The 27,160-nt window shown below is 39.1% G+C and overlaps 1 protein-coding gene across 6 annotated transcripts in view; it reads left to right on the plus strand.

Moving 5' to 3' along the window:
- Positions 1 to 1,004: 1,004 nt before the first annotated feature.
- The window catches only part of IFT46 (intraflagellar transport 46), an 89,350-nt gene continuing 63,194 nt past the window's right edge, over positions 1,005 to 27,160 (plus strand). For 4 of the 6 annotated variants that reach the window (XM_075189763.1, XM_075189764.1, XM_075189767.1 and 1 more), the window contains exons 1-7: positions 3,450 to 3,512; positions 5,267 to 5,425; positions 16,265 to 16,361; positions 16,459 to 16,538; positions 24,762 to 24,886; positions 25,935 to 26,006; positions 26,899 to 26,992. In XM_075189763.1, coding sequence (XP_075045864.1) covers positions 3,453 to 3,512; positions 5,267 to 5,425; positions 16,265 to 16,361; positions 16,459 to 16,538; positions 24,762 to 24,886; positions 25,935 to 26,006; positions 26,899 to 26,992 — 687 coding nt within the window. In that variant the 5' untranslated portion in view covers positions 3,450 to 3,452. Of the gene's footprint in view, positions 1,167 to 3,449; positions 3,513 to 5,266; positions 5,426 to 16,264; positions 16,362 to 16,458; positions 16,539 to 24,761; positions 24,887 to 25,934; positions 26,007 to 26,898; positions 26,993 to 27,160 lie in introns of those variants that run through there. The other 2 variants (XM_075189765.1, XM_075189768.1) reach the window with 2 other exon arrangements.

Raw genomic sequence — 27,160 nt, forward strand, 5'->3', positions numbered from 1 at the left:
TCGTGAGCCTCTCGGACATTCCCGGAGTGTAGCCAAGCATGACCTGTCACCAAGCAGGTAAGAAGTATTCTTTTCCTTAGTGTACTCTTCACACATGCATAACCAGTGGCTTTGATTAACTGCACCCAATTTAGGGGTACTTTGAATACATGTACACACTAAGGGCATACTTGCCAACTCTCCCTGAATGTCAGGGAGACTCCCTGAAATAGGGGTGATCTCCCTCACTCCCTGAAGACTCTGGCATGCTCCCTGATGCTGAGCCAGTACAAGACGTGGTTGGCTTCGCCATCTGTGGCATGATGACACAGTTCAGAAATTGTGTCCTATGTCCATGTATTGATGCCTATGGAGGTGGTCATTTTCATGGAGACCAAGATTTAATCAAAGACTGAAAGGTAAGACAACATGACTTCAGTAATGGAGACAGAAATGTAAAAGACACTTCAGTCTCTAGAGATTCATTAGCTGCCTTTCTTTAACGTATAGTTTCCTACTCCCGGAAAGTCTCGGAAACCTCCTGGTTCTCGCCTCTGCAATAGGTAAGTGGCGGTGACGGGACTTAAAGATGCAAATATTGCACCATCTTTGCCCAGCCCCCTGTTGTCATTGGCCAAAATTGTGACAACTGTTAAGGGGGCATGGCCAACATAATGCGATTCGTCAAGCCCCACCCTCACACGCCCACCTCCCCAGGGATCTCCCTCAAACCTACAAGGAAAAGTTGGCAAGTATGACTAAGGGTAGTCAATAGAAAAAATAGCACACTTTAGGGGACATTTGGTAAACATGTATTTTCACACTGTTCACAAATTGAGAAACTCTTATTTAGCTAATAGATGCGTGCCAACCGTCAATGTGCCATTATGTACAAAATTCTGAATGTAATTATGATAATTTGTTTTACGTTAAAGAACTTTGTGCTGTAAGGGCGGAAGAACATCACAAATGAGGGCGGAAGTGAGTAGTTGAATTAACAATTACAGCGTTCCTGGTTAGCGGAAGTCTATCACGGTTTCCATAGTGATATTCGTTGCTCTGCAGATTGAGAGAGGCAGCTTGAGCAGCACTGGACTGGAGGTAACGGCTCACATTGTGGGCCGGTGTATGTCTACGAGTCAGTTAGGAAAAGCAGCATGGAAGAGGCAGATTCAGAGGGGTTGCAGGTAACTGCATGTTCTTACTAAAGAGTTAGCAGGAGGTTAATATCATTCACTGTTATTTGAATTTTCGAGAGACGTGGCGTTGTTTACTATGGACTGAGGATGATACCCCCATGGTGACATATGTAGTTGTCATGTTGGGTGAATAAACTAAATTATTTGCGTAGAAAGTCGAGTCCAGTTATAAATATGATGATGAGCTGGACGTCATTTTGTCAATGGCCTTAGCAAAGTGTATTTTATATTATTATATTTTCTTTCTTGTGATTGTAGCAGAACAAAATAAATATGACCAATTTTCCTTATAAGAATCAACACGCTTAAAAGGTTATGATTTCTGTTTTAAAATATATATTTTAAATTGAACACCAGTGCCACAAAGATAGGCTTGGTAATTGTATCATTAATTAGTAAGACAAGTTGTGTGTATTTAGGCAGTTATTTGTCAAACTGTAAGTTTATTTGCAAGAATTAATTATATTTTACAGAACATTCTATTTTACTGTTTATTAGCTAAGAGTGCACATTTCTGGATATTTAATTTATGATTAGATATTAAGAAGATGAAATGATCTTCTGGCTGTAATTATTTATTGCAAGCAACTTTGGCATGCCAATAATTTCTTACTCTTAATACTGCTGTAATTATTGGCTTAATGTACTATACATATACTGTTAATTTTTCAAAAAATATTTTTACAAATTACCATATCAATTATTCAATATTAGAAAATAGCTATCCAGTATATTTTTTGGGTTATTTGTAAACTGAAAGTTATATTGTATCTATCCACAGTGTATAGTTTGCAATCTGAAAATTTAAATACAAAATGTTTCTTTTGTGTTTAACTTTACTCATTGAAATGTGCAGTAATCAATCAGCACCAAAAGAAGGGATGGGTGATAGGGCTTCTGGCAGACCAATAGCTTTCTAGTGGTATGTGCGGTCACACCACCTAGACTGCCTAAGCTGCATATGCCGGCTAGGGGGTTTTAATTCTTCAAACCCCCCACTCCCTATGCTGCGCATACAGCATTGGCTATTACAAAGCTGTGCACAGTGCTTGGGTTGGACAAGAAGCAACTGTTCGGGGGCCGGGTAGCTTTGATAGCCCTGATAAGAGAGTGTACATTTGCTCCTTTAAGTAATTTTAGAAGTTATAAGTTGTTTTCCTTATCATCCTAGCTGGCACAACTATGAAAGAAAGGGAGGGGGGTGCCTTATGGTGTAAAAGAAACATAATATTTACTCAACTGCGGGTTTGAAAAAGTGGAGATGTTGCCTATAGCAGCCAATCAGATTCTAGTTGTCATTTTGCAGAATGTACTATATGAATGCTAACTAGAATCTGATTGGTTGCTATAGGCAACTCCTCCACTTTTTCAAACCCGCAGTTTAGTAAATATACCCCCACGTCTACATAACCCTATAGTTCATTTTGCAAGAAAAGGGATACAACATTTGTGTGTGTATATATAGAGTATATACATATACTTACATGTACAGTGTTTATATATATATATATATATATATATATATATATATATATATATATATATATATATCTCGTATGTGTGTGTAAGTCCATAAAAATTTGGACAGTAACAATTTTCATAATTTTTGCTCTGTACGCCACCACAATGGATTTCAAATTAAACAATGAAGATGTAATTGACTTTCAGCTTTAATTCAAGAGGTTGAACAAAAATATTATATGAAACGTTTAGGAACTGCAGACCGTTTTATACACAGTCCCCTGTCCCAGGGGCTCAAATGCGCTCAAATGTAATTGGACAAATTACCTTAAGCATTAATAAAATGTTAATTTGTAATCTTTTGCAGACAATGACTGTCTTAGGTCTGAAACCATGTCATCAGCAAATGCTGGGCTTCCACCTTTGTCATACTTTGCCAAGTATTAACAGCAGTTGTCGTCAGTTGTTTGTTCGTGAGTCTTTATTCCTTTAGTTTTGTCTTCGGCAAGTGAATAGTATGCTAGATAGGGTTGAGATCTGGTGAGTGACTCTGCCATTGGAGAATATTCCACTTGTTTAATTTGAAGAACGCCTTTCGTGGTATGTTTTGTCATTTTCCATATGTACTGTGAAGCGCGTCCAATCAACTTTGCTGAATCTGAGCAGACCGTATATCCTATACACTTCAGAATTTATTGGACTGCTTCTGTTTTCTGTCACATAATCAATAAACACTACTTGCCCAGTGCCATTGCAAGCCATGTATGCCCATACTGTGACACTGCCTCCCCTGTGTTTTACAGATGATGTGGTATGCTTCGGATCATGAGCCATTCCAGGTCTTCTCCATATTTCCCCCACCCCATCATTCTGGTACAGTTTGATCTTAGTTTCATATGTCCAAAGAATGCTGTTCTAGAACTGGGCTGGATTTTGTAGAATCCACATTAACTTAGCCTATAAAGGCTGTTAATGTGGCCTTTCTATTCTTGAGCATTATAAATGGTTTGCACCTTGTGGTCATCCCTCTGTATTTGCTCTGGTGAAGTATCCTCTTTCTGTTAGACTTGGAAAATAATATGCCTACCTCCTGGAGAGTGTTCTTCACTTGGCCAGATGTTGTGAATGGGGTTTTTCTTTACCATGGAAAGGATCCTGCAATCATCCACCACTGTTTCTTCTGTGGATGTACTGGCCTTTTTGTGTTGCCATGCACACCATTGCAATTTTTTTTCTCTCAGAATGTACCAAACTGTTGATTTGGCCACTCTTAAGGTTCCCGTTATCTCTCTAATGGATTTTTTGTTTTTGCAGCCTAAGGATAGCCTGTTTCACTTGCATTGAGAGCTCCTTTGACCTCATGTTGTGGGTTCACAGCAACAGCTTCCAAATGAAAATGCCACACTTGGGGGTAAATGTATCATCTTGTGTTTTATGCAAGCCGCTGGGAATTGGCGACTTTGCAGTAAAAATTTAAAGCGGCAATGGTTTGTAAAGGCAAGTTTACCTTTACAATCCATCAGTACTTTAAATTTTTACTGCAAACTTGCCTATTTCCGGCGACTTGCATAAATCACAAGATGATACATTTACCCCTTGGAATCAAATCCAGACTTTGCCTGCTTAATTGGTAAAGAAATAACATAGGGATAGCCCACACCTGTTAATGAAACAGCTTTTGAGTCAATAGTCCCAATTACTTTTGGTCCATTGAAAAAGAGAGGGCTAAATATTAAACAGCTGTAATTCCTAAACTCTTGCTTCAGTTTGGATGTTAGTCTGCACTTTAGGCCCGTAATCATTATATATCTGTAACATGAATATGTCTTGGTAAACAGCTAAAATATATAACAAATTGTGTAAGTGTTCAAATATATATGGCCCCAAAGCTGGGTACACATTACAGAAAATTACTTCAGATGTGAGTTCTATAATGATTTTACCAGTGACTGAAAGTCCTGATGAGCATGCTTATTCATGTGTACACATCTACACGATACCGTCAGAGCTGTGATTTTCATCTCTCAAAACTATCTGCTCAAATGATTGTGACTCCATACATGTTCTACAGATATCTGCTGTCCCTGCAACAATATGCAAACCTATTTTAATTAATAGGCTGAACCTCAGCACACACAAACATCCAAGAAGAGGAAATAGCATAATGGCCATTCATAGCTTTGTTTTGCTTTGTGTATAGTGTATGTTCCGATAACTCCCTTCACTATTATACACAAAGTAAGATTTTTTTTTGTTTATATAATGAGTCTGTAAAATAAATCTCATGGTTTTCGCCATGGTGACAGCGCTGCTGACAATTATCCGTAGATAAAGAATCGCAGTTGTTGGACCAAGGAGCGGTTGCTAAGAAGAGTCCATTATGACTTCATAGGGCAGATTCAATTCCCTGCGTTGTATTACCGTTACTTCGGTAATTTCTCAGCAGATTCTTGCTTGCAGCTCTGTGAGCAAAAATCAACTTTGAGATTACCGTAGTAACGGTAATAATGTGCGGCTTGTGGTATTCTAAAGAACGACACGTGGAATTGAATCTGCCCCAAGGAATTTCCTGGGGATGAATGGTCCTATATTTCAGGAGCTGCTTCAACTTGTCACCCCACTCATAGAAAAAAGGACGCCCATTTAAGGAGAGCCATTTCTGCAGTAAAGACTGGTTGCTACCCTCTGATTTTTGGCCACTGGAAGGATACTGGCTGATCTCAAGTATAGCACAGCTGATCTTACCTGAGGCTATCGTACAAGTTCTTCAGGGACAATATATGAAGGTTGGTGAAAGAAATTCTCTGTTTTTAAACAATTTTTTTTTTATTTTATTAAAATTGAACCTTAACTTATGAACATATTAAAAACATATATAAACTAATACCTATAAAAAAAAACAAAACTTGGATACAACATTTTTTCATCTATATTTAAAACCTCTAAAATGTCTATGGGGGACGGACGGGACTCTGTTACCTTAGTGTATTGTGTGATTTCCCCGCTGTGGGGCCTATAAAGCATCTCCATAAATTTATTGTTCTGCCTCTGCCCAGTTGTCACCATCCAAACATTTGAGGTTTTTGGGCTATTGTAGCACCCAGCAGATCACACTCATCTTCCTATATTTTCATCTGCATGTTTGCAGAGTCGAGTATACTGTGATTCATGACCTTGTGCGTTCCACCTCCTTTGGCCTTTTCTTTCACCTCTTGCCAGGTTGATGCCTTTGTTCCCGGATGGATTTTGCACCCTACTGGGCAGGAGTCGACATCTCCAACGGATCCCCCAACACATCACCAGAACCCTCCAAAATGAATACAAATGCAAATAGTATGATAAAAATAAATGCGTGTATTTCTTTAACATTACAACAATCATTCTTTTCTATTCCAATCAACGGTTGAGGAATGGCAAGTTATCACAGAAGAATTTTTCAAATTGTGGAATGTAAGACTTTTGCCACCCTCTAAAAGTGTTTCATATATCTACAATTACAAGGGATTCTTCAGTATTATCCTAATAGCCATAGTGGATGCAAAATATGAATTCATCTTCGTGGACATTGGAAAAAATGTCAGTGTCAGATGGTGGGCTTTGAAACAGACGCTCTACTATGTCAAGGGGGAATATTTACTAAACTGTCGTTTTGAAAAAGTGGAGAGGTTGCCTATAGCAACCAATCAAATTCTAGCTGTCATTTTGTAGAATGTAAAAATAAATGATAACTAGAATCTGATAGGCAACATCTCCCCTTTATCAAACCCGCAGTTTAGTAAATATACTTCAAGGTCTTAAATTTGTATTTGTGGCTGAGGAAGCGTTTGGACTGCAAGCTAATTTTTAAAAACCTTACCTCCATAAAGCAGTCGCACCTGAAGTATTCAATTACTGATCATCAATAGGAAGGCAAGTAGTGGAGAATGTTTTTGATATATTGAGTAACAGATTTCTGATTTTCCATACGTCATTAATCTTTGCCTTGGCAAAATAGACAAGGTGGTGATGGCATGTTGTGTACTACACAACTATCTTAGACGGAAAAGCCTCATTGTGCGCAGCACAGCTTCTACTTTTGAGCATACTATAGAAGTACAGGAAGTGGTAGGGTTGATACCACTGGAGTTTTCTCAAATGAGAAATGCCAGCAAAAAGGCCAGGTTAAATAGGGAGAAGTATTTACAATATTTTAATGATGAGGGTGCCGTGTCCTAGCAGAATGACATGTTATCAGGCACTGATGTTTGACAAGAAGGCCTAACTCGCAATCTCCCTTCCAGTTCATCCCAAAGGTGTTCGATGGGGTTGAGGTCAGGGCTCTGTATGGACTAGTCAAGTTCTTCCACACCAAACTCATCAAACCATGTCATTGTAGTTCTTGCTTTCTGCACTGTGGCACAGTCATGTTGGAATAGAAAAGGGTCTTCCCCAAACTTTTTCCACAAAGTTGTAAGCATAGCATTGTCAAAAATGACTTGGTATTCTGAAGCATTAAGATTGCCCTTCACTGGAGATAAAGGGCCTAGTCCAAATGTTCTCCCAGCATCCGCCAAACCCAGACTCGCCCATTTGACTGCCAAACAGAGAAGCGTAATTTGTCACTCTACAGAATACGTTTCCACTGCTCCACAGTCCAGTGTTGTTGTGCTTTACACCACTCCACCCAACGCTTGACATTGGTTGTGTTGTTGAGGCTTGCATGCAGCTGCTTGGCCATGGAAAACCATACCATTAAGCTCCCACCGCACAGTTTTTGTGCGTGCATTAATGCCAGTGGAAATTCGGAATCACCAGAGTGTTGGCGACTTTTGAGCACTATGCGCCTTAGCAGTGGTTGTCCCCGCTCTGACTTTGTGGTCTTTCGCTTCGTGGCTGAGTCGCTGTTCTTAAACGCTTCCACTATCTAATAATAGAAGAAGGGATGCCATTGGAAGAGGTGAAAAGAGCCAACCCAATTACTGAAAGGGAAATGGAGATGATGGTCAGTGTGCTGGACCAACACTACGATTGCAGCAAAAAAAAAATGACAGAAAAATAAATTAAGAAAGGAAATAATGCAGAAGTTGATTAATATGCTAGAAGAAAAACTTTGTAGAAAAAAAAAGAATCAAATCTCAGATACAGAAGCGATGGTCAGATTTGAAGAGCAAGGAAAGTTAAAGATAATACGAACAAACATTAAAAAAAGTGATTAAAATTTCATGTGGTTGTAATTAATGATAACAATAACAAGTAAGGATTAGTAAAACAGTGTCTATTTACAGAGGAAAAAAAACAACAATGTGATTTACAGGCATGTCCAACTCAAAACTCCTTTTGAGCCAAATAAAGTCTAAGATTCTGTGGGCTGCAAGAAAAATAAAAATTCTCATATCCAATTTTGTAAGGTTTATTATTAAGAAAAAACAAAAATAAGCCATAGCCAATGTGAAAACAAATGAGGAAATCACAGACATGGGTATTCTGACAATAAAAGAGGAACCTAAAGAAGGTGTACAAAAAAAATCATTAAATTTCGAAAAAAAAAAAAAAAAAAAAGGTAATTTGGACATGTGAATATTTCACTTGGTATGGACCATCACGGCAGCATACCTGGAAAAATCCAGGAGGGACATCAGCACAGAGTGATTTCCAGCAGCGCCCAAGGTAAGCGAATCATAGTAGTCCAGGGGGTAAATGTATTATTAAGCTGCGATTTGAGTTTTTCAGGGATTTTCTTGGGCGATTTTAAACTCACCGATGTATGATTTGATAGTAAAGTGTGATTTGATAGTAAATCGCCAGTAAAGGGATTTTACCAAAATCGCCATGCTACAAATTGCTGTCCCAACTTTTAGCCACTTTAATAATACAAGTCATAATATGTATATAGCTGTGATTTTGCAAACTCGCCCAAGATTGCAGTGAAAATCTATTGATTCCACACACTGCTTTGGATAGGTGAGATTAGCAAACACATCAGCTTTCCACTGCTGGCCATTAACATATAACAGGAGACACAATACAAGTTGTAATTATGAGGGCAGGGGCGGATCTAGAAAAAATTTCTACCCCGCTTGATTTAGGAGGGGGGGGGGATTTAGGCTCCACGCCCTTTCTGCCATCTAAGGCTGCCGGTGGCTGCACACTATGTGCAGGTCCATTCGGCAGTGACAATGTGCTGCCTGGCTGCTGTGATTGTGTTTAAAACACAATCAGAGCAGCCGGGCAGCACATTGTCACTGCGTCGCCGGCAGCAAGCCCCCTAGGGAGGGCGATTGCCCCGATCGCCCCCCTGGATCTGCCACTGTATGAGGGTAATCATGATTTCTTGTTTTGAGGGGCAAAAATTATTATTAATTATATTACATTGGTCAAATTATTTTATGAATAAATTAGTGGGCCAAATTTCATTAATGATTGTATGTAAAGGAATTTTCATTATTATATTATAGTGACTTACTATTTTTTTACCAGTGGGGAAATAATTATATTTTTCTGTTGAACATGTAATATATCCAGATGGGGGGCAAAATTTAAAGTACATAGTTGTGGCACTACAAATGGCAGCATGCACTTGTGCTTATGCACATAAAATTGCCAGTAATTGGCAGTAATCTCTAGCGATTTTCCAAAAAATTGCAGCTTGATACATTTACCCCCAGGATAGTGTTAAAGAGTTGTGTCCTGTTTAATCATTAAAATAAACAACATTTCAGATCCATTCTTCATTTACCATCTTCATTTCAAACAAAGGTACAGAAGGAGAGAGGAGGGGTCAAACACCAATAGTTTTCTGGCTTCCAGTGATGCAACAGGTGTGGCCAGAAAGATGTCAAAGCTGCAAGAATATCTGAACACATTGAGGGGAAAATTAATGATGTGAAAGAAAATCTTTCAACTCAAAAAAAAAAAAAAAAAAAAAAATACATTTTGATTTATATCATGTTTGAAAAAAATACAACTGGAAGTTTCTAGCCAGCTCCAAATACAGTTTAATCATTGAAAAATCATATACCATTCAGTGATTGTTAAATTAACTATAACCTTCAATAAATAGTAAAATCATATATACCATTAACTCAGGGGGGAATTCATTTGGCTGTGTTAGTGGCGAAAGTAACCCAACCTGCACACTATTACTGATATTACGGTAATAGTGCACGTAATTACCGTTTATACGGTCATTTCATCGCTGGCTTTTTGCTAGATCTGCGAGCAGAAAGCAGGGTTAAAATTACCGTATTAACGGTAATAAGTTTAGCGCTGCACCACTCCACTAGTGTAATGATATATATCAGGGCAGCACGGTGGCTTAGTGGTTAGCGTTCCTGCCTCACAGCACTGGGGTCATGGGTTTGATTCTCTCTCGTATAGAACCACAGTAGAGTATCCATGCTGTACCCTTTGTACAGCATATGTCTTTGAAATGGATATATATATTTATTAGGTATGTCTTTTTTTAGATTTTATTGAGTTAACAAATAATTTTGGGTGCTGTATAGCTTTTATTATGGAGACTTATTGTGAGCAATTCATATATGTTATGTATCAATCATTGAATGCTGTATTGGGAAGTTTGAAAGACTGTTTAGAAAAATACAGTCTGTGTTGGAAAATAAAAGCTTTTGAAAGGAAAATTCTGGTTTATTTGGTGGAATTTCTTGATAAGCTTGAAATGGAGGCCTACACAGTTGACATATGCTTTTGTACAGATGCAGGTTCTACACAGGTGTACTGCACCTTTGGACTTGTCCATATATTTTATACTGGTCATAATAGTTTATATAATTTATTAATATAGATATATATATTTATTATGAGCCTGTAGCACAGGCAAATTAACTATACATAGAGGTATATGAAACAACTTATAACATAGTTACCCAATCTCCCGGAATGTTCGGGAGACTCCCGAATTTTTGGGAGTTCTCCCGGACTCCCGAGAAAGCAGGCAAACCTCCCAGATCCAGCTATTTCTTGATGAAGTGAGAGGGGACGGGGCTAAACTTGACCACGCCCCCTCGACGGACAACATCCCTGACAGCTTATTTAAAAAGTCGGTAAGTATGACTTCTATAATGTACACATAGCACACAAGTAAGTAAATAAGACTTTATTGAGAATATGTATTTGTACATGTGTTTACAATTCATGTTGTATACACTTGGATACAGGAACAAATAAATGACATATAGAACATGTAAAGAATGTTTATTATTGATCTCTCTGAAAAGATCCCTGTATTTCCATGTGCTTACTCTGCCTGTTTAGACTAGAGATGGGCGGGTCCGGTTCTCCGAGAACCGAACCCACCCGAACTTTGGGTATCCGAGTACCGAGCTGAGCAGCTCGGTACTCTCCCGCCCATTCCGAATCCAAATCGAGGCCGAACGTCATTGTGACGTTGTCGGATCTCGGGACTCGGTTCTCGCGATACTTCAACTTTATAAATACACGCCTCCACAGCAATCCATCGCCATTTGATAGAGGGAGAGAGCAGGGTGTAGTCATAGGCTAATTAGAGCAGGGACAGAGAATACAATATTGTTCTTGCAATTGCTCTAACCAAAATCGCTAGTGCAGAGAGGAGGATAGAGGTTTATTATTTATTCTTCATATTTGGCACTCCCCAGCGCTTTTGGGGTGTCCTCCCTAATTGTGCATTAATATTTCTGGCTGTCAAAAGTCATATCTGTCAGCAGTATCTACTAAATAATTTTTAGCACTCCTCAGTGCTTTTGGGGTGTCCTCCCTAATTGTGCATTAATATTTCTGGCTGTCAAAAGTCATAACTGTCAGCAGAATCTACTAAATAATTTTTAGCACTCCCCAGTGGTTTGCGCTCAGAATGGATTCAAAGCAGTCCACATATGATCTAAATGAGCAACCAGGTTCTGTCACCAGTCCTGATGTTAGTGTTCCCAGTACGTCATCTGGCCAAGGCGATGTCAAACAACAGAGTGTTTTCAAATTAGTGCAAAAAACAAAAACCAAAAACAAATTTACTGTATTGAAGCGAAAAAGAAGTGTAACTGAGCAAAAGTTAAGTGACGATAAAAAAAAAATTGCAAGCATGCCATTCTACACACGCAGTGGCAAAGAGAGAATGAGGCCTTCACCTTTGGCTATTAGTGGCAGATCCCAAAAAGTTACCCAGCCTACAATTGGTGCACAACTACTGTTACGCGTCAAAGCCGAGCTGCAAGATAACAGTGAGGCATTACAGGAGAATATTTGCTCTGATTCACAAATGACAACAATCCCTGTGGAGAGTCCATCCAACAGTGGGATGTCTAATCGTGAGCATTCTGCTGATGTGTGCCTTAATAGCCTGAGTGTAGCCGGTGATACCCAAATTGAGGATGCCACTTTGAAATTAGAAGAGGATGAGGGGGAGATTTGTGTAGGCGACGAGGGCGCTAATGATGATGTTGATGAGGATGAGGTTGTTTGTGTAAGTCCTGCACCAGTGGCAGCAGTTCTGGCACGTGACAAGAAAAAGGCCATTGTCATGCCTGGGCATAAAACAAAAAAATCCACTTCTTATGTGTGGAATTATTTCTACCCAAATCCAGACAACAATTGTATAGCCATTTGTAGTGTATGTGAAGCCACAGTCAGTCGAGGGAGGGACCTTAACCATCTTGGAACCTCGTCTATGTTACGCCATTTAACGAGAGTTCATGGCAAAGTGTTGGGAAAAGCTGAAAGTTCTTCCCAAAAGAATACAAGCACTCCCTCATCAGCTAAGACCCTCCGCTCACCGACATACCGACGGCTACAAAATACACCCACCACACCATCCTCATCAATATCCTCAGTAGCGCTCGGAGTTAGCCCGGCATCCCACTTAAGGCTGGATGACTCCGGCACTAATATTGATTCCTCTGAAGAAAGCGTTAGTCCTGCTGCTGCTGTTGCTGCTGCTGGGGGTGAATCGTCATCCCAGAGGCAGGTGAATAAAATGAGCAGTCCTACATTTCAGCAATTAACTGTGAAACAATCATTTGCTAAGGGAAGCAAATATGACAGCAGTCACCCAGTCGCCAAGCGAATCACAGACGCCATGGCTGCAATGTTAGTGTTAGATCTGCGTCCAATCTCCACAATAAACGCAGCTGGTTTTTCACAGTTAATTGAGGTTTTGTGTCCGCGTTACAGAATTCCATCGCGACACCATTTCTCCCGTAAAGCTATTCCACAACTATACCAAAAAGTGTGTAAAAATGTAGAGATTGCGCTGAAAAATGCCATTCTGCCCACTGTTCACTTAACCACAGATATGTGGACAAGTGGAAGTGGCCAAACCAAAGACTATATGACTGTGACAGCCCACTGGGTTGGTCATTCACCTTCACCAGCAGGAACAGCAGCAGCATGTACACCACTACGTAACATTTGTCACAGGCAGGCCACTCTTTGTATCACCGGCTTCACTAACAGGCATACGGCTGACAATTTGTTACGCAAACTGAGAGATGTGATTGATGCATGGCTTATACCACTCGGACTCTCCCCAGGGTATGTCATTTTAGATAACGCCAACAATATAGTGCGAGCATTACAGCTGGGTGATTTCCAACATATTCCCTGTTTTGCTCACACCATCAACTTGGTGGTGCAGAGCTTCCTACGAAATAACCGTGAGGTGCAGGAGATGCTTTCGGTGGCCCGTAAAATTTCAGGCCATTTCAGGCATTCAGCCACAGCATGTAGGAGATTACAGCAGCTCCAAGAGCAGTTTAACTTGCCCTGCCACCAACTTAAGCAAGAGGTGGTAACTCAGTGGAATTCCACCCTGTACATGCTTCAGAGGATGGAGGAACAGCGCAAAGCCATCCAAGCATATTGCACAAGTCATGACATTGGGAAAGGAGGGGGGATGTATTTCACTCTTGCACAGTGGGGAATCCTTTCAGTGCTGTGCAAGGTGCTGAAACCATTTGAAGTTGTGACATGTGAGGTCAGTGCTGACTCTGCTAGTTTGAGCCAAGTCATTCCTTTAATTAGACTATTGGAAAAGCAGCTTGAGAAAATGAAGGAGGAGCTGAAAGCAAGCAATTCAGCAAAGTATGTTGGCCTTGTCGATCAAGTACTTAATTCGCTTCACAATGATCCTCGAGTTATTAAGATCTTGAACTCGGATCAGTACGTTTTGGCCACTGTGCTTGATCCAAGGTTTAAAACCTACATTGAGTCTTTACTTGTAAATGAGCGAGATGTGAACTTTTGCAAGGAGCTATTGCTCAGCAAGTTGGCCGCTGAACTGGGCCTCGGCTTGACGACGTGTCCTCCTTCACTTTCTCAAGCTGTTGCTCGTAAAAAATTAAATTTCCAAAAAAGAAGCAGGGAAGACACAGGGGGCAGACGAGAACAATTTAACATCTGGGCTGGTTTGAAGGATTTTTCAAAAAAATGTGTCACTTTGCCCATAACTCCATCCAATATGAGTATAAACATGCAAAGGATGGTGGAGGATTACTTTCAAGAGGTAGTTGATATGGAAATGTCAGACAGTCCCTTTCCTTACTGGGAAGAAAAGCAGGCCATTTGGAAACCCATGTACAAACTTGCTTTGCAATACCTAAGCTGCCCACCCTCCAGTGTGTACTCTGAACGAGTGTTCAGCACAGCAGGGAACTTAGTCAGTGATCGCCGTAGAAGGTTACTTCCCAAAAATGTGGAGAAAATGATGTTTATAAAAATGAACTACATCTTCCACGAGGAAGGCCTTCACCATCCAAGACATCCAAGCACTGACTGTTCTCTAATGGCGGATTCAAGCGGCGATGAATTGATAGTCTGTGATGATGACGTACACACTGATGAGGGTGAGGATTAAGCTGAAGATGATGCCGATAACATCTTTTTAAAACTTTCTATGTAAGTGTAGGGTGCAATCTACCCCCAAAGAGGAAAGGGACTTGTGGCATTTCCATATCACATACCATCTTGAAAGGCTGCTGTTAGGGCAATTTATCCTTAAGGGTAGGGTGTCATAGACAGAGTGACCCCAAACCGTCTTTCTCCATGTCAGTTAATATTGTACAGTCTATAATGGCTGAATTTTTTAGTTTTTTATACAAGTGGAGGGGGGCCTAGAGAGACAGAAACCAAACTGGCTTTCTCCATGTCAATTAATATTGTACAGTCTATAATGGCTGAATTTTTTGGTATTTTATACAAGTGGAGGGGGGCCTTGAGAGACAGAAACCAAACTGGCTTTCTCCATGTCAATTAATATTGTACAGTCTATAATGGCTGAATTTTTTGGTATTTTATACAAGTGGAGGGGGGCCTTGAGAGACAGAAACCAAACTGGCTTTCTCCATGTCAATTAATATTGTACAGTCTATAATGGCTGAATTTTTTGGTATTTTATACAAGTGGAGGGGGGCCTTGAGAGAGAGAAACCAAACTGGCTTTTTCCATTTCTTTACATATTTAACTATAAGTGTAGGGTGTAATATACATTCAAAGACGATGGCTGCATTGCCAATATGCATAGATGGAGAGGAAGACAATCTGTTTTGTGTGTAGAATAGGCCTACCAACGAAGAATTAAACTGTTTTTTTGGATGATTTATTACCTCAACAATTAGATTACTTGTCTCTAAAACAGTTGGAGCACTAAATTGGGTTAATTTAGGCCCAAAAACATGGATTTTCTCAAAAAATAGCAAAACAAAACCAAACAAAACCAAAACCAAAACAGGCAATGGCGGTTTTGCAAAACCAAAACCAAAACACGACGGTAATCCAGATCCAAAACCGAATCCAAAACCAAAACACGGGGGTCAGTGACCATCTCTAGTTTAGACAACACAGCATGTAAGAAAAAGAAACATAGATTTAAATATAAATGCCCACAAAGGTGTTTCTGTCTGGAGAACTATCAGCAGAATTGATGGACAGGCAGTCATGAATATGTACACACCTCTGAATTTGCAAGACATCGTTCCATTATTGATCGTGAATTTTAGGAAATGTATAAAACCAAATCAAACTATGCAATCTGTTTTGGTACAATAAAACCTGATCGTGGAAGCTTACACACTAATTCAATAGCTGACCAAATGGTCGTTTATCGTGTGCTCTGTATGATTGCATGAAATTTCTGTAGTATGTACCCAGCTTTACTGTATGTATTATGTATATAATGTGTTTGTACTGCCTTTGTTTATGTATAGGCAGTTATTATCTCCTGAAACCTTCTGTACACTGGCCATTTCTTTATACGTGTATCAATCATTAGAAAAATAATACATCAGAATTCAGCTACTAAATACTTTTTGATTCATAATCGCTTCTTAATTGTGTTGACATGTGATATCCTACAGATGTGTGCCTTCTGAGATGATAAGGAGAAGTTAATTGAGTCTGTATAATAGTACACATGGACTTACCAACTGAAGTGCTTTTCCTTAGGATAAATTTTTCTAGTAGCTTGGGTTTCGGAATTAAAAAACGCTGAATTTAGCTCCAGGGCTCTCTTCTGCTCATGTTTACGGTTCATTGTAAGCTCTTTTACATAGAGAGAGAACATACCTACTGGTGCGTTCAGTCATTCAAACTCAAGTATATGATTACTTTTAAAAATTGATGACCAATTGGAGTTAATAGTTCTATCATACTCATCCTAGACAAGGTTTGTACAGAACCAGCCATACGACGAAAGCCTGGAGATTAATGACTCTGAGGAGGTTGCCAGCGTGCACTCTCCAACTCCAAGAAAACCAGGTGAGAAGAATCTCATACACAATGAAAATGTTTACAGCTTTGAGAGAGCAGGCTGTCTATATCATATTTACATGTTTAATTTTTGTTCCTCCACCAGTTTCTTTGAAACTTGCACCTCACAGAGTGAAAAGCATAACAGACCCTAATATCAGCAGTGAAGAGGATGAAAGTACCCCGGTAATCACATTGACATTGTAGTGATATTTTTTGTCTTGCAAAGGGCTGTCAATTTGTATTATACCACAGTGACTTTTATAAGAGGCTTAAGCATGCTGCAAAACTTCTGGCTGTATTATATTTTAGGCAGTTAATGTGCTGGTTATAGTTTGGTATTATGCTATTGTTATTAGTTGATGCTTTGATGTTGAATAAAGCATGCAAGTGCATTGTACGTGGCCCCACTCCCAAAATATTTTTTTTGAGCTTTCAAATATGTTTACTTACAATACTGTGTGGTAATGTATACTTGTGTTCTGTTGTCCCTATTTCTCAGATGATATGGGGGTAAGCAAGTAGTTAGGCCAATGTAAACATAAATATTATAGGGAAAAAAATCGAGAGAGAGGATATTATAATGGCTCATTAAAGGCATAATAAAACCATCAGGAAAGACTTCAAGAGCTGCTCATATACAGTTTAAAGAAGAAAAGGGATAGAGGTGATTATAATAGAAATATTCAAATGTATCAAAGATATTAATCAATTTTTTTTTCTAAATAAGAGGATTTCTAGACACTTTCAAATTAGAGGGATGAGTTTACAGTTTAGTCTTCAAGCAGTTTTGTTGGTGTCTCAAACAGTAAAAGAATGTAAGAATCCATGGAACAAACATAATATTCATATTGGAAATTATATCAAACTGCTGGGGGGTAAATTTATCAAGCTGCGGGTCTGAAAAAGTGGAGATGTTGCCTGCAGCAACCAGATTCTAGCTAGATTCTGAATGACAACTAGAATCTGGTTGCTGCAGGCAACATCTCCATTTTTTCAAGCCCACAGCTTGATAAATTTAACCTCTGGAGTGTGATGCAAATATGTATCACACTCAACTTTTGTTACTGTCTCTACTTTGCTGATTAGGGTATAACCCATTCGTGAGGGCTGCTGCGGAGGACTTTTAGGAAATGAAATTATCTGTGGTTTTAATTTGCTTTTTTCCCGACTGACCGAGGCTACAGCCCAACTTGTAGTCCGGTGGGAGAGGAAGATATCTACCTCCCCCTCTGTCGAGCACTGAAGTGGCTCCCCCTCCGCTTCAGAATCTTCTTCAAACTTCTCACCCTCACTTACAAAGCCCTCTCTAATTCCAATTCTCTTTAACTCTCTGACCTCCTCTACATTCATACTCCCTCTCGTCCCCTTCGGTCAGCTAACGACCGCCGTCTGAGCTCCCATCTGATTACATTGTCTCATACCCGCATTCAAGACTTCTGCCGTGCTGCCCCCCTTCTCTGGAATGAACTTCCCCCGCTCTATCAGGCTATCTCCTAGCCTGCATATCTTCAAACGCTTCCTTAAAACTCACCTGTTCAGGGAAGCCTAACCTTGCTCTGTCTCGCCCATTCCTTGCCCTTCACTACCTACCCTTTCATGATCCATCTTCACCAGCCTTAGTCTTTTCACCCTCATTTTCTTTATCTTGTCAAATACAACGTATGCTATCCATGGATTGAAACTGAGTTATACACATTAAAAGAAATTTTTATTGAATGCTAGCATTACGATCGATCAGAGAACACAACACCATCTTTTGTGTGTATAGAAACTGTTCTGTTTATTACAATTAAGATTACACATTCTTATAGCACTCTGAAACTGTTTCTTGAATGCAAAAAGATATAACAGCTGGCATCATATGTTTCAAATAATTGTGGCTATAAATCTATCAATTAGCCTAGCAAAGTAAATTTCAAAACACTGCGAGTTACAATGTTATCTAAAATAAACTATTTCTTACCAGCGCTTCTCTTATATACTATTTAAACATGTTCCACACATTTCCAGGAAAATTGCCACATACTCATTATTTTTCCTTATTAATTTTCTACATTATATTTAAAGCAATCCTAAAGGCACAATACACATTATTAAATGACTTTTATATTCTAAATTCTCAGTCTCTCTGTTCCTCTTACTACTTGCTCTTTTTCATTCTCCAGACCTCTACTTCCCTCACCCTGACTCTGCTTTGTGTCTCTTGTTAGTCTGTCCCTCACTGTGTTGTAAGCTCTCCTGAGCAGGGCCCTCTCATCCTCGTGTCCTCCCTTTTTTTGCCTTTCCCCTCGGCTCCCCTACTTGATTTCTGTTTAATATCACTAGGCCTTTCCTCCTTGTCTTTGCACCTCGTAGGCTTTAATCCTGTTAGTTGTGCCCACACTCTGGGGCACAGGTTAATCTTGCTTTATTTCCCTCTCCCCTCTCTTGCTTGCTTTAGTTCTCTTCCCTTTTCACTTCCAGTCTCTAGTTTGTTAGTTTCCTGGGCTTCACTTATGCCTCCTTAGTACAAGTGGATTGATAATTTACTGCACTTTGTTTTTATTGCCCAGTATGCCATGTCTTGTTTTGTCCTATGCTCTACTGGGTAGACAGTTTACTGCACTTTGTTCTTGTAATGCCCTGTAGGCTGTGTCTTGTTTTTTATTTGTTTTTTGTTTTTGCTGTTTTTTGTTTTGTTTTTCTCCTCATGCTCTATATACGGCACTGTGGACTCTTTGTAGCGCCTTATAAATAAATAATAATAATTAGGTACATGTAAGGCTGACTCTCTTATATATTGCTTTAGAACAGGTATTTTGGTCCTGCTTGCTGCACGCTGGTGTGGGTTAGCTGCATTTGTCCATTTAACTGAGGCTGAGTCAGGAGTTGATTCTAGTCTTGTATGAGTGATTTTTCTCCCTTATGTTGCTAGTTGCAGCTTGCTTGCTTTGCTTTAAATTAAGTGATAAAGAATTTTCATTCCTTTTACTACACATAGGAGTAATACGGAATGTGATAAACATGAAAAGCAAAATACACAACAAAACAATTTTAAGATGCCATTCAGTATTTGTGCCCCTATAGCTCCCAACCAACCCCATACCCCATGATTTTTCTTTTTTTTTTTTTGATGCAGTGATTCTACTTTAATTTCTAATGTGTTCACATATAGATATACAGTTCTGGTCAATATTATTGGCACCCTTAATTTTTTTGTAGAACCTGTACAATATCTTCAGAAATAAATGGAAATGTACCAACTTCGTTTCATCGGAATATTTTTATAGGATGTCCAAAATTATGAACCCAAAAAACCTTCTCTTTCAAATTACATATAATGTCAAAGATGAAATAAAAAAGATGACTTGGAAAGTATTAAAGGCACCCTTCCTTAATATTTGGGTGCACACTCTTTGACAACAGTGACTACCTCCAGTCATTTCTTGTAGACATCTGTAAGTTTTCTTGCACCTGTCTGCTGGTAGTTTCCCCCATTTTTCCATTGTAATTTTTTAAAGCTCTTGAATGTCTGCAGGATTCCTTATCCCATTGGCAGATTTCAGCTCTCTCCAAAGATTTTCAATTGAATTGATATTAATACTCATTGCTTGCCAGTTTTAAACAGTAAATTTTGTTTCATTTTTTAAGCAATCATTTGTGCTTTTGAATGTGTGTTTTGGGTCTGTATAGTGCTGGAGGATCCATGTTCTTTGACCCAAATCTAGTTTTCTTACAGTGGGTAGTGCATTTCACTCCAAAATACCTTGGTATTAATATGATTTCATGATTCCTTCAATACAGTCAAGGCCCCGAGTATTAGAGGCAGCAAAGCAGCCCCACAACATTATGGATCCTCCACCGTGTTAAAATGTAGGTAGCTGTTATTCTTCTTAAAGGCTTGATTTTTGTCGCCTATAAACAAAACGCTGGTCTGCATTGCCAAAGAGCTCTATTGTGGGTGCGTCTATCCAAAGAACATTTGTCTACGTACGTTTTGGCAACGATCAGTCGGTCCGTTTTCTGTCCTTTTTTTCAGCAGTTGGGTCTTCCTTGGTCTTCACCCATAAAGCCTTTCTGGTTTAGTGTGTGTGGTATATTGTACAGGTTGAAACCATCACTCCAGATTGTTCCAGATCACCTTTCAACTCTTGTTTTACATGGTGTTTTATCCACAGTTAGTTGAAACTGGGATGCCAAATTCTTTGGAAATGGCCTGGTATTCTTCTCTCGGACAGCTCTCTTGTCTTCACCATTGTGTCAATTTATCGCAGTAACCATTTCTAAATTATCACATTTGAGTCTAATCTAACTTGGTGTTGGTATTATTGCACCTCTTCGTGTCAGACTCGTAACTGGGTTCCTTAGGTCTCTAAATTATCATGTATTCTGCTGTTCTTGTGTGTTTTATAGGCATGGACTTTAAGCTCATTGCTTGTTTTTTTTTTTTTGGGTGTTTTCTAAGTGTCTGTAAATTACAGTTCGGTAATTAAATGTGTAATACATCTTAAAAAATAGATAATAAAATATAAAGAAGCAACTGTAAATTCTCACATAAACCATGTTACAAATAACCTTTTCAACTACCCAATTTTAAATGTATGGAAGGAGTATGTATGAAGCTCTGGGGAAAAGGGAAGGGGAGGGTATACCAGATGGAAAGGTTTCATGTGTAAGCTCTATGGTCTTACAAATGGGGAACAAGAAATAAAAATGATATCCACAGACAGTATAGCTTGTCATGGGATCTGGCAGAGTTTTTTAGTATTAGGCTTGTCATGTATTCTATGCGATAGGTGTGCTATATCCTGTTGATAATAGATTGTATTGAAGAGGAATTGGGTTGTTTCCAGTCTACAGCTTGCTGGCAGGTGACAGCAGTAATTATATGTCTTCTTAATTAGTTTTGATGATGGGTTGCAGATGGTACTTCCAACCGGAGAAGGAAGAAATTGGGATCCATGGGGATATTTACTTGGAGGATAGCCGGTATTCAATTTTTAATGTAGAGCCAAAAGTGGAGAGTTTTGTGCATCCCCACCAGATATGAAGAAAAGAAACATCTGAGGAGCAGCTCCTCCAGCCTCTGTCAGAGGTATATTTTTGTTTGAGCCTGCTAGGTACATAGTACCGTCTGAATAGCAATTTAGATATATTTTCTTTGATCTGTACACAGATCAAACTGAAGGCAACGCTCTCTAATCCCTTCCTATTGTTCATTATCCAGCGTTTTGACAAGTTCATACTGATTCATGAGGATCGCTGGGCATAAGGTTGCAAGTTCTGAGTATAAATAGGAAACCAGCCGATTGCCTAATATAAAGCGTTTTAGGTACTGGAATTTTTTTTGTTGAGAATGGCAAATTTAGATTGAGTGTCTGCAAAGAGAGGAAATAAAATGTATTGTTTCTGGTTATATTATTCATATATCTAATGCCACCTGCCAGCCAGGGACCGATGGAGCTTGGAGACGTACCCAGGGGAAACTCTGGATTGTTATAGAGTGACATATTTGAAAAGGATTGGGGGCATAATTCATGTAGATAGTTGACATATTCCCAGACTGTAAAAGACTGGAAGACTAATAGGTGTTGTAAAGTGACTTTTGGGCGATGCGATTGCGGAGCCAGAGGAGGGCGATAGAAGAGAAAATTGCCAGACCTTCAGCCTCTACCAGCGTCCATACTCTGGTGAGTCTAGTACTGTTCCATAAAATGCACTGAGCGAGCTGCACCACCACATAATAATTGTTTAAAATTGGGGATGTGGAGATCTCCTTGTGAAGGTTTCTGCAGGATGCAAAGTCTTACTCATGGATGCTTGCCTGCCCCATGGAAGTGTGATTTATGGTGTAGTAAACATTTAAAAACATAGGAAGGAAATGGATGGGGAAGGGTTTGAAAGATGTACATTAATTTTGGCAACCTATTTCGGCCATCCCAGGAAATAAGATGGTGAGACCAAACGTCTGATTTAATCTGCCTAACTAAAGTTTGCTTGACAAAGCTGATGATATTGCCATGTAAATTCTGAAATATTCCATTTTCTAAGAATACAAGGAAAGAAAGGAAAATGTGTCAAATTGAGGCACTCCAAGACCAATAATACAATTAGATAAAATATGCATTACTGCTTTATTGGTATTCATTAAAATATAATGTTTTTTTTTTATATCTAATATGCTAGCGAAATAATAAAAAAGAAAAATGAAGTGTAACGTCCATAAGTAAGTAGAAACTGTTAAAAAAGCAGCTATTAGCTGCTGATCACGTCACTACTCCCTTATATCATATAATCAAATGTAGATCTTCTAATGTTCATTCTTGAGTATTAATTCTAATGATACCACTTGTATAGTATTATAGTGCTGGAACATTAAATAAGGTACTACGCCACGCTCGCTTCTCCTATTGTGCAATATGTGAAAAGAATTATCTGATCTAACTATGATTGGTTTATATGCCAGTGCAGTCAACGTTAGTGTGAATGGGACCTGAGTATGAATGTATCCTACAGGCAACAAATATAGATAGCTGTTTCCTCTAATATGGAATCCATCTACAGCTTATTGGTTTGTGGAGTAACAACATCCTATAGAGCATGGGATATGTAGAAAGAAACATGCACAAGTAATCCTAGAATTAGACTAAGCAGTGAACAATATTAATCTGCTAGTTTTAAGGAGATTTAAATACTTTAGCAATAACTGGTTACTCCTACATATACAGCAATTAGTAGATTCTCATTACCACACAAATAAGTAATTGTGGTTTATTGTGGACAATTGGAATGAGGGGATTCAACTACTCAAGATGTATTAGCTACTGTGTATCAGGATGTAGCAATTCCAAAATGAGGAACAGCATAATAAGCAGCTATATTTCCTCCTAGGATACCATTTGAAATTGTGATATTTCTACATCTGGTTATATTCCTTATAGAAAATTATTACTGAAGATTCATAATTATAAGAACGATACTAAAAAATTGTAGAAGTGGATTTAACGGTTTGAAATGTAATATCCAATAAAATTCTTGTATATTGCTTAACAAATACAGAACACACACAAGTTGTAATACCTTATTTAATGTTCCAGCACTCTAATGCTATACAAGTGGTTTCATTAGAATTAATACTCAGAGTGAGCATCATTAGAGGATCTACATTTGATTTTATGATATAAGGAAGTAGTGACGTGGTCAGCAGCTGACAGCTGTTTTTTTTTTTAGCAGTTTCTACTTACTTATGGACGTTGCACTTCATGTTTCTTTTTTATTTCGCTAGCATATTAAAAAATAAATCAATTGTATTTTAATGAATACCAAAAAAGCAGTAATGCTTATTTTATCTAATTGAATTATTGGTCTTGAAGTGCCTCAACTTTACAAATTTTTCCCTTCTTTCCTTGTATGCTTTGGTGCACCCCCCCCCCCCTCCATCCCCCTTAAATTAACTATAGTGACTTCAATTTTTGAAACTGATAAGAATTTATGGGGGTTTTCTGACTACACTTGGTGCGGTATACAATCCTTGCTAAATATATTCCATTTTCTGTCTGTGCCATTCACCTTTTACACCTACTATTTTCCAATTGTATTCTAGCAGCTAGAGTTTCTATAGTTAGTTCAAAAATGAGTGGAGAGAGGGGGTGGGGGGGGGGGGTTCTTTTCAATTCTATTTTATTTTTATTTTTTTGAATCTTTAAGCGACATATTCCTCTAAATTTCTTATCCTCAAAGAAAGCCTCCCTGTAAGCAATAGTTTCTGTTTATAGTTTCAGACTTCAGCAACTTTCTAATTTTTCATGAGCAAAACACTGTGCTAAGGGTTGGTATTGTTAATTTTCATAAATATTTTTTGGCAAAAAAAAAACCCCAAGTAATTTTGCCCTCCTTGTGTCTGAGACAATCAAAACAATGTTTAGGTTAAAACTATAATTCTATTTGGTTTTCACTTGAATTTTGTTGGTTGAAACATAACATCAAAGGTGGAAAATAGTCTGATCATTTATCTTGATTTCATGCTTTACAGCACAAACGCCTGCAATTTCAATAAATGTGTGTAGACATATTTTATCCCCTATAGGAATGAAAACACAAATAAAATATGGATTTTTATTTTATTTTAATTCGTCCTTGGATAAGAGCAATGCTGTTTTATTAGTGAATTAATAGATTTCACATTGCAAAGACATCGGTTCCAGTTTCACATGTACAAGATGCTGGAAAAATATTGTCCTGAAACTATAAATATGGTTTGTTTGTTTTTAATGGAATTTATTTTATGTTTGTGTGTTCTGTTTTAAAAGGTAAATATGCAGACCATTTTTGTTAAACTGCAATTCATCATCTGATTTGTCTGTTTTCTATTGATAAGCAACATGTTATACTATCATCTTAACTGTTTTATCTTTGGACATTTGAAAGAAAAAGAAAGAAGTTCATAGTGCCCCTCACCAAGGATTTAGTGAAGATGAGGATACAGAGGACTCCGAAGAAGAGGATGATGATGATGAGGAAGATGATGAAGAAAATGATGCTTCAAATGTGGGGTGAGAGAAGAAACCTTTTGTAATAATAATATGTGAAATTATTTCTAAGAGCAGTGCTCGAAGTGGGATGTAATGTGCCGGGATAACATACCGGCACTTCTTCATAGCCAGGGTCAGTGCCTGCTTTCTCCACTTATGCACCAGGGCTGCATCTGGCGGGCGGTGGCGGCTCTCTCCTCCTCCTTCCTGCTCCATTTTTACTGACACAGTGTGAAATGAGGGGGCACAGTGTGATGATGGCGGGGCAAAAGTGTAAATTCACTAGTGAGAACAAATAATAGGAGCAGGAACAGGGATAGATAGAGGATCACGGCGTAAGGGAGGAGTAAGAGACGCAGGAAGTGAGGGGAGAACGGGGAGGGAGGGAGAGAGAGAGGAATACCTGCAATGAAGATAGGGAAACATAGGAACAGAGAAAGGAAACCTGTAAGGGAAAGGTAAAGGGTACCATGGAAGATATAAAGGAGAAACTTTGGAAAGTTTTATTATAATAATATGGAGATATGAGGGAACATGTAAATACACAAAGAAGACAAGAGGGAGAGGTGGAGGGACACAGAGGTAAGGTAATTGAACACAGGGGAAATGGTAGGTAGTCTTGCATCATTTAATATATTCTATATTGTACTATTTAGTGTCGAAATGCATCTAAAATTAATTTCACTTTATCAAAATCCCTAAACCCCTGACTGTTCATTTCAAAGTGGAAGTTTCATAGACTTCTAAATTTCCACTTCGACCACTGCCTAACAGACAGACAAACAAACATGGTGTCAAGAGGGGAGTGTCACTTGATAGTCCAGAATAAATTGATGAGTAATAACAGTGCTTCTTTTTGATACCACCATTCTTTAGTAACGACACTTTTGCTTGCCAGCACAAAAATATAATAAAATGTATGAATTACATATTTTCACCATTTGTATATTATCACCCTTGTTATAAAACCAATTTCAAGCTGGTGGTAAAAAGACAGATATTTGTACAGCATTTCTAAAATATATTGTAATATCCTTTCTGTGTTTCTTCCTTTCTGTATTTCCTGTAGTTACGACCCTGCAGACTTCGAACATCTTCCCGTGACACCTGACATTAAAGAGTTGTTCCAGTACATTATCAGGTGAGAGTCGTTAAAATCTTGGATTAGATTAAATAATTGTATGAAGTAAGTGTTGATCAACATGAAGGAACAATTATAAACTGGGAATTTTGATGTATTTATATAATTGTAATGAAAAATGAAATGGTGGATATTTTAAGATTTTCTCAAAAAAGCACACCTAAAATTCTGTGTCTGTCTCTGTCTGTGCGTGCCGCTCGCTCTCTAGCTCTGTGCGCCGCCCGCTTTATAGCTCTGTGCGCCGCCCGCTCTCTAGCTCTGTGCGTGCCGCTCGCTCTCTAGCTCTGTGCGTGCCGCTCGCTCTCTAGCTCTGTGCGTGCCGCTCGCTCTCTAGCTCTGTGCGTGCCGCTCGCTCTCTAGCTCTGTGCGTGCCGCTCGCTCTCTAGCTCTGTGCGTGCCGCTCGCTCTCTAGCTCTGTGCGTGCCGCTCGCTCTCTAGCTCTGTGCGTGCCGCTCGCTCTCTAGCTCTGTGCGCCGCCCGCTCTCTAGCTCTGTGCGCCGCCCGCTCTCTAGCTCTGTGCGCCGCCCGCTCTCTAGCTCTGTGCGCCGCCCGCTCTCTAGCTCTGTGCGCCGCCCGCTCTCTAGCTCTGTGCGCCGCCCGCTCTCTAGCTCTGTGCGCCGCCCGCTCTCTAGCTCTGTGCGCCGCCCGCTCTGTGCGCCGCCCGCTCTCTTGCTATGTGCGCCGCTCGCTCTCTTGCTCTGTGCGCCGCTTGCTCTGTGCGCCGCTCGCTCTGTGCGCCGCTCGCTCTCTTGCTCTGTGCGCCGCTCGCTCTCTTGCTCTGAGCATATGCACACGTCCAACTAATAAAGTGGCCACTGGGTATATATGTATGTATGTATGTATTAAACAAATGGACAATTCAATATATATAAAACATGGTTTGTTCTTTCAGATATACCCCACATGCCATAGATTTGGAACACAAGTTGAAACCTTTCATCCCGGACTTTATTCCTGCTGTTGGAGATATTGATGCATTTTTAAAGGTACATCATGCTATAGGAATAAAGTAATAATGAGTGTTAAATTATGTCTCAATATAACAGACTAAAATGAATCAGAGAGTGTCACTAATATACAGTCATATGAAAATGTTTCCGTTTCTTAACAGACACATATATTTTTCATTCCATTTATGCTTGCTGCACAGTTAT

Source organism: Mixophyes fleayi, chromosome 11 (genome assembly GCF_038048845.1).
Source record: "Mixophyes fleayi isolate aMixFle1 chromosome 11, aMixFle1.hap1, whole genome shotgun sequence".
In the NCBI taxonomy this organism is placed as follows: Eukaryota; Metazoa; Chordata; class Amphibia; order Anura; family Limnodynastidae; genus Mixophyes; species Mixophyes fleayi.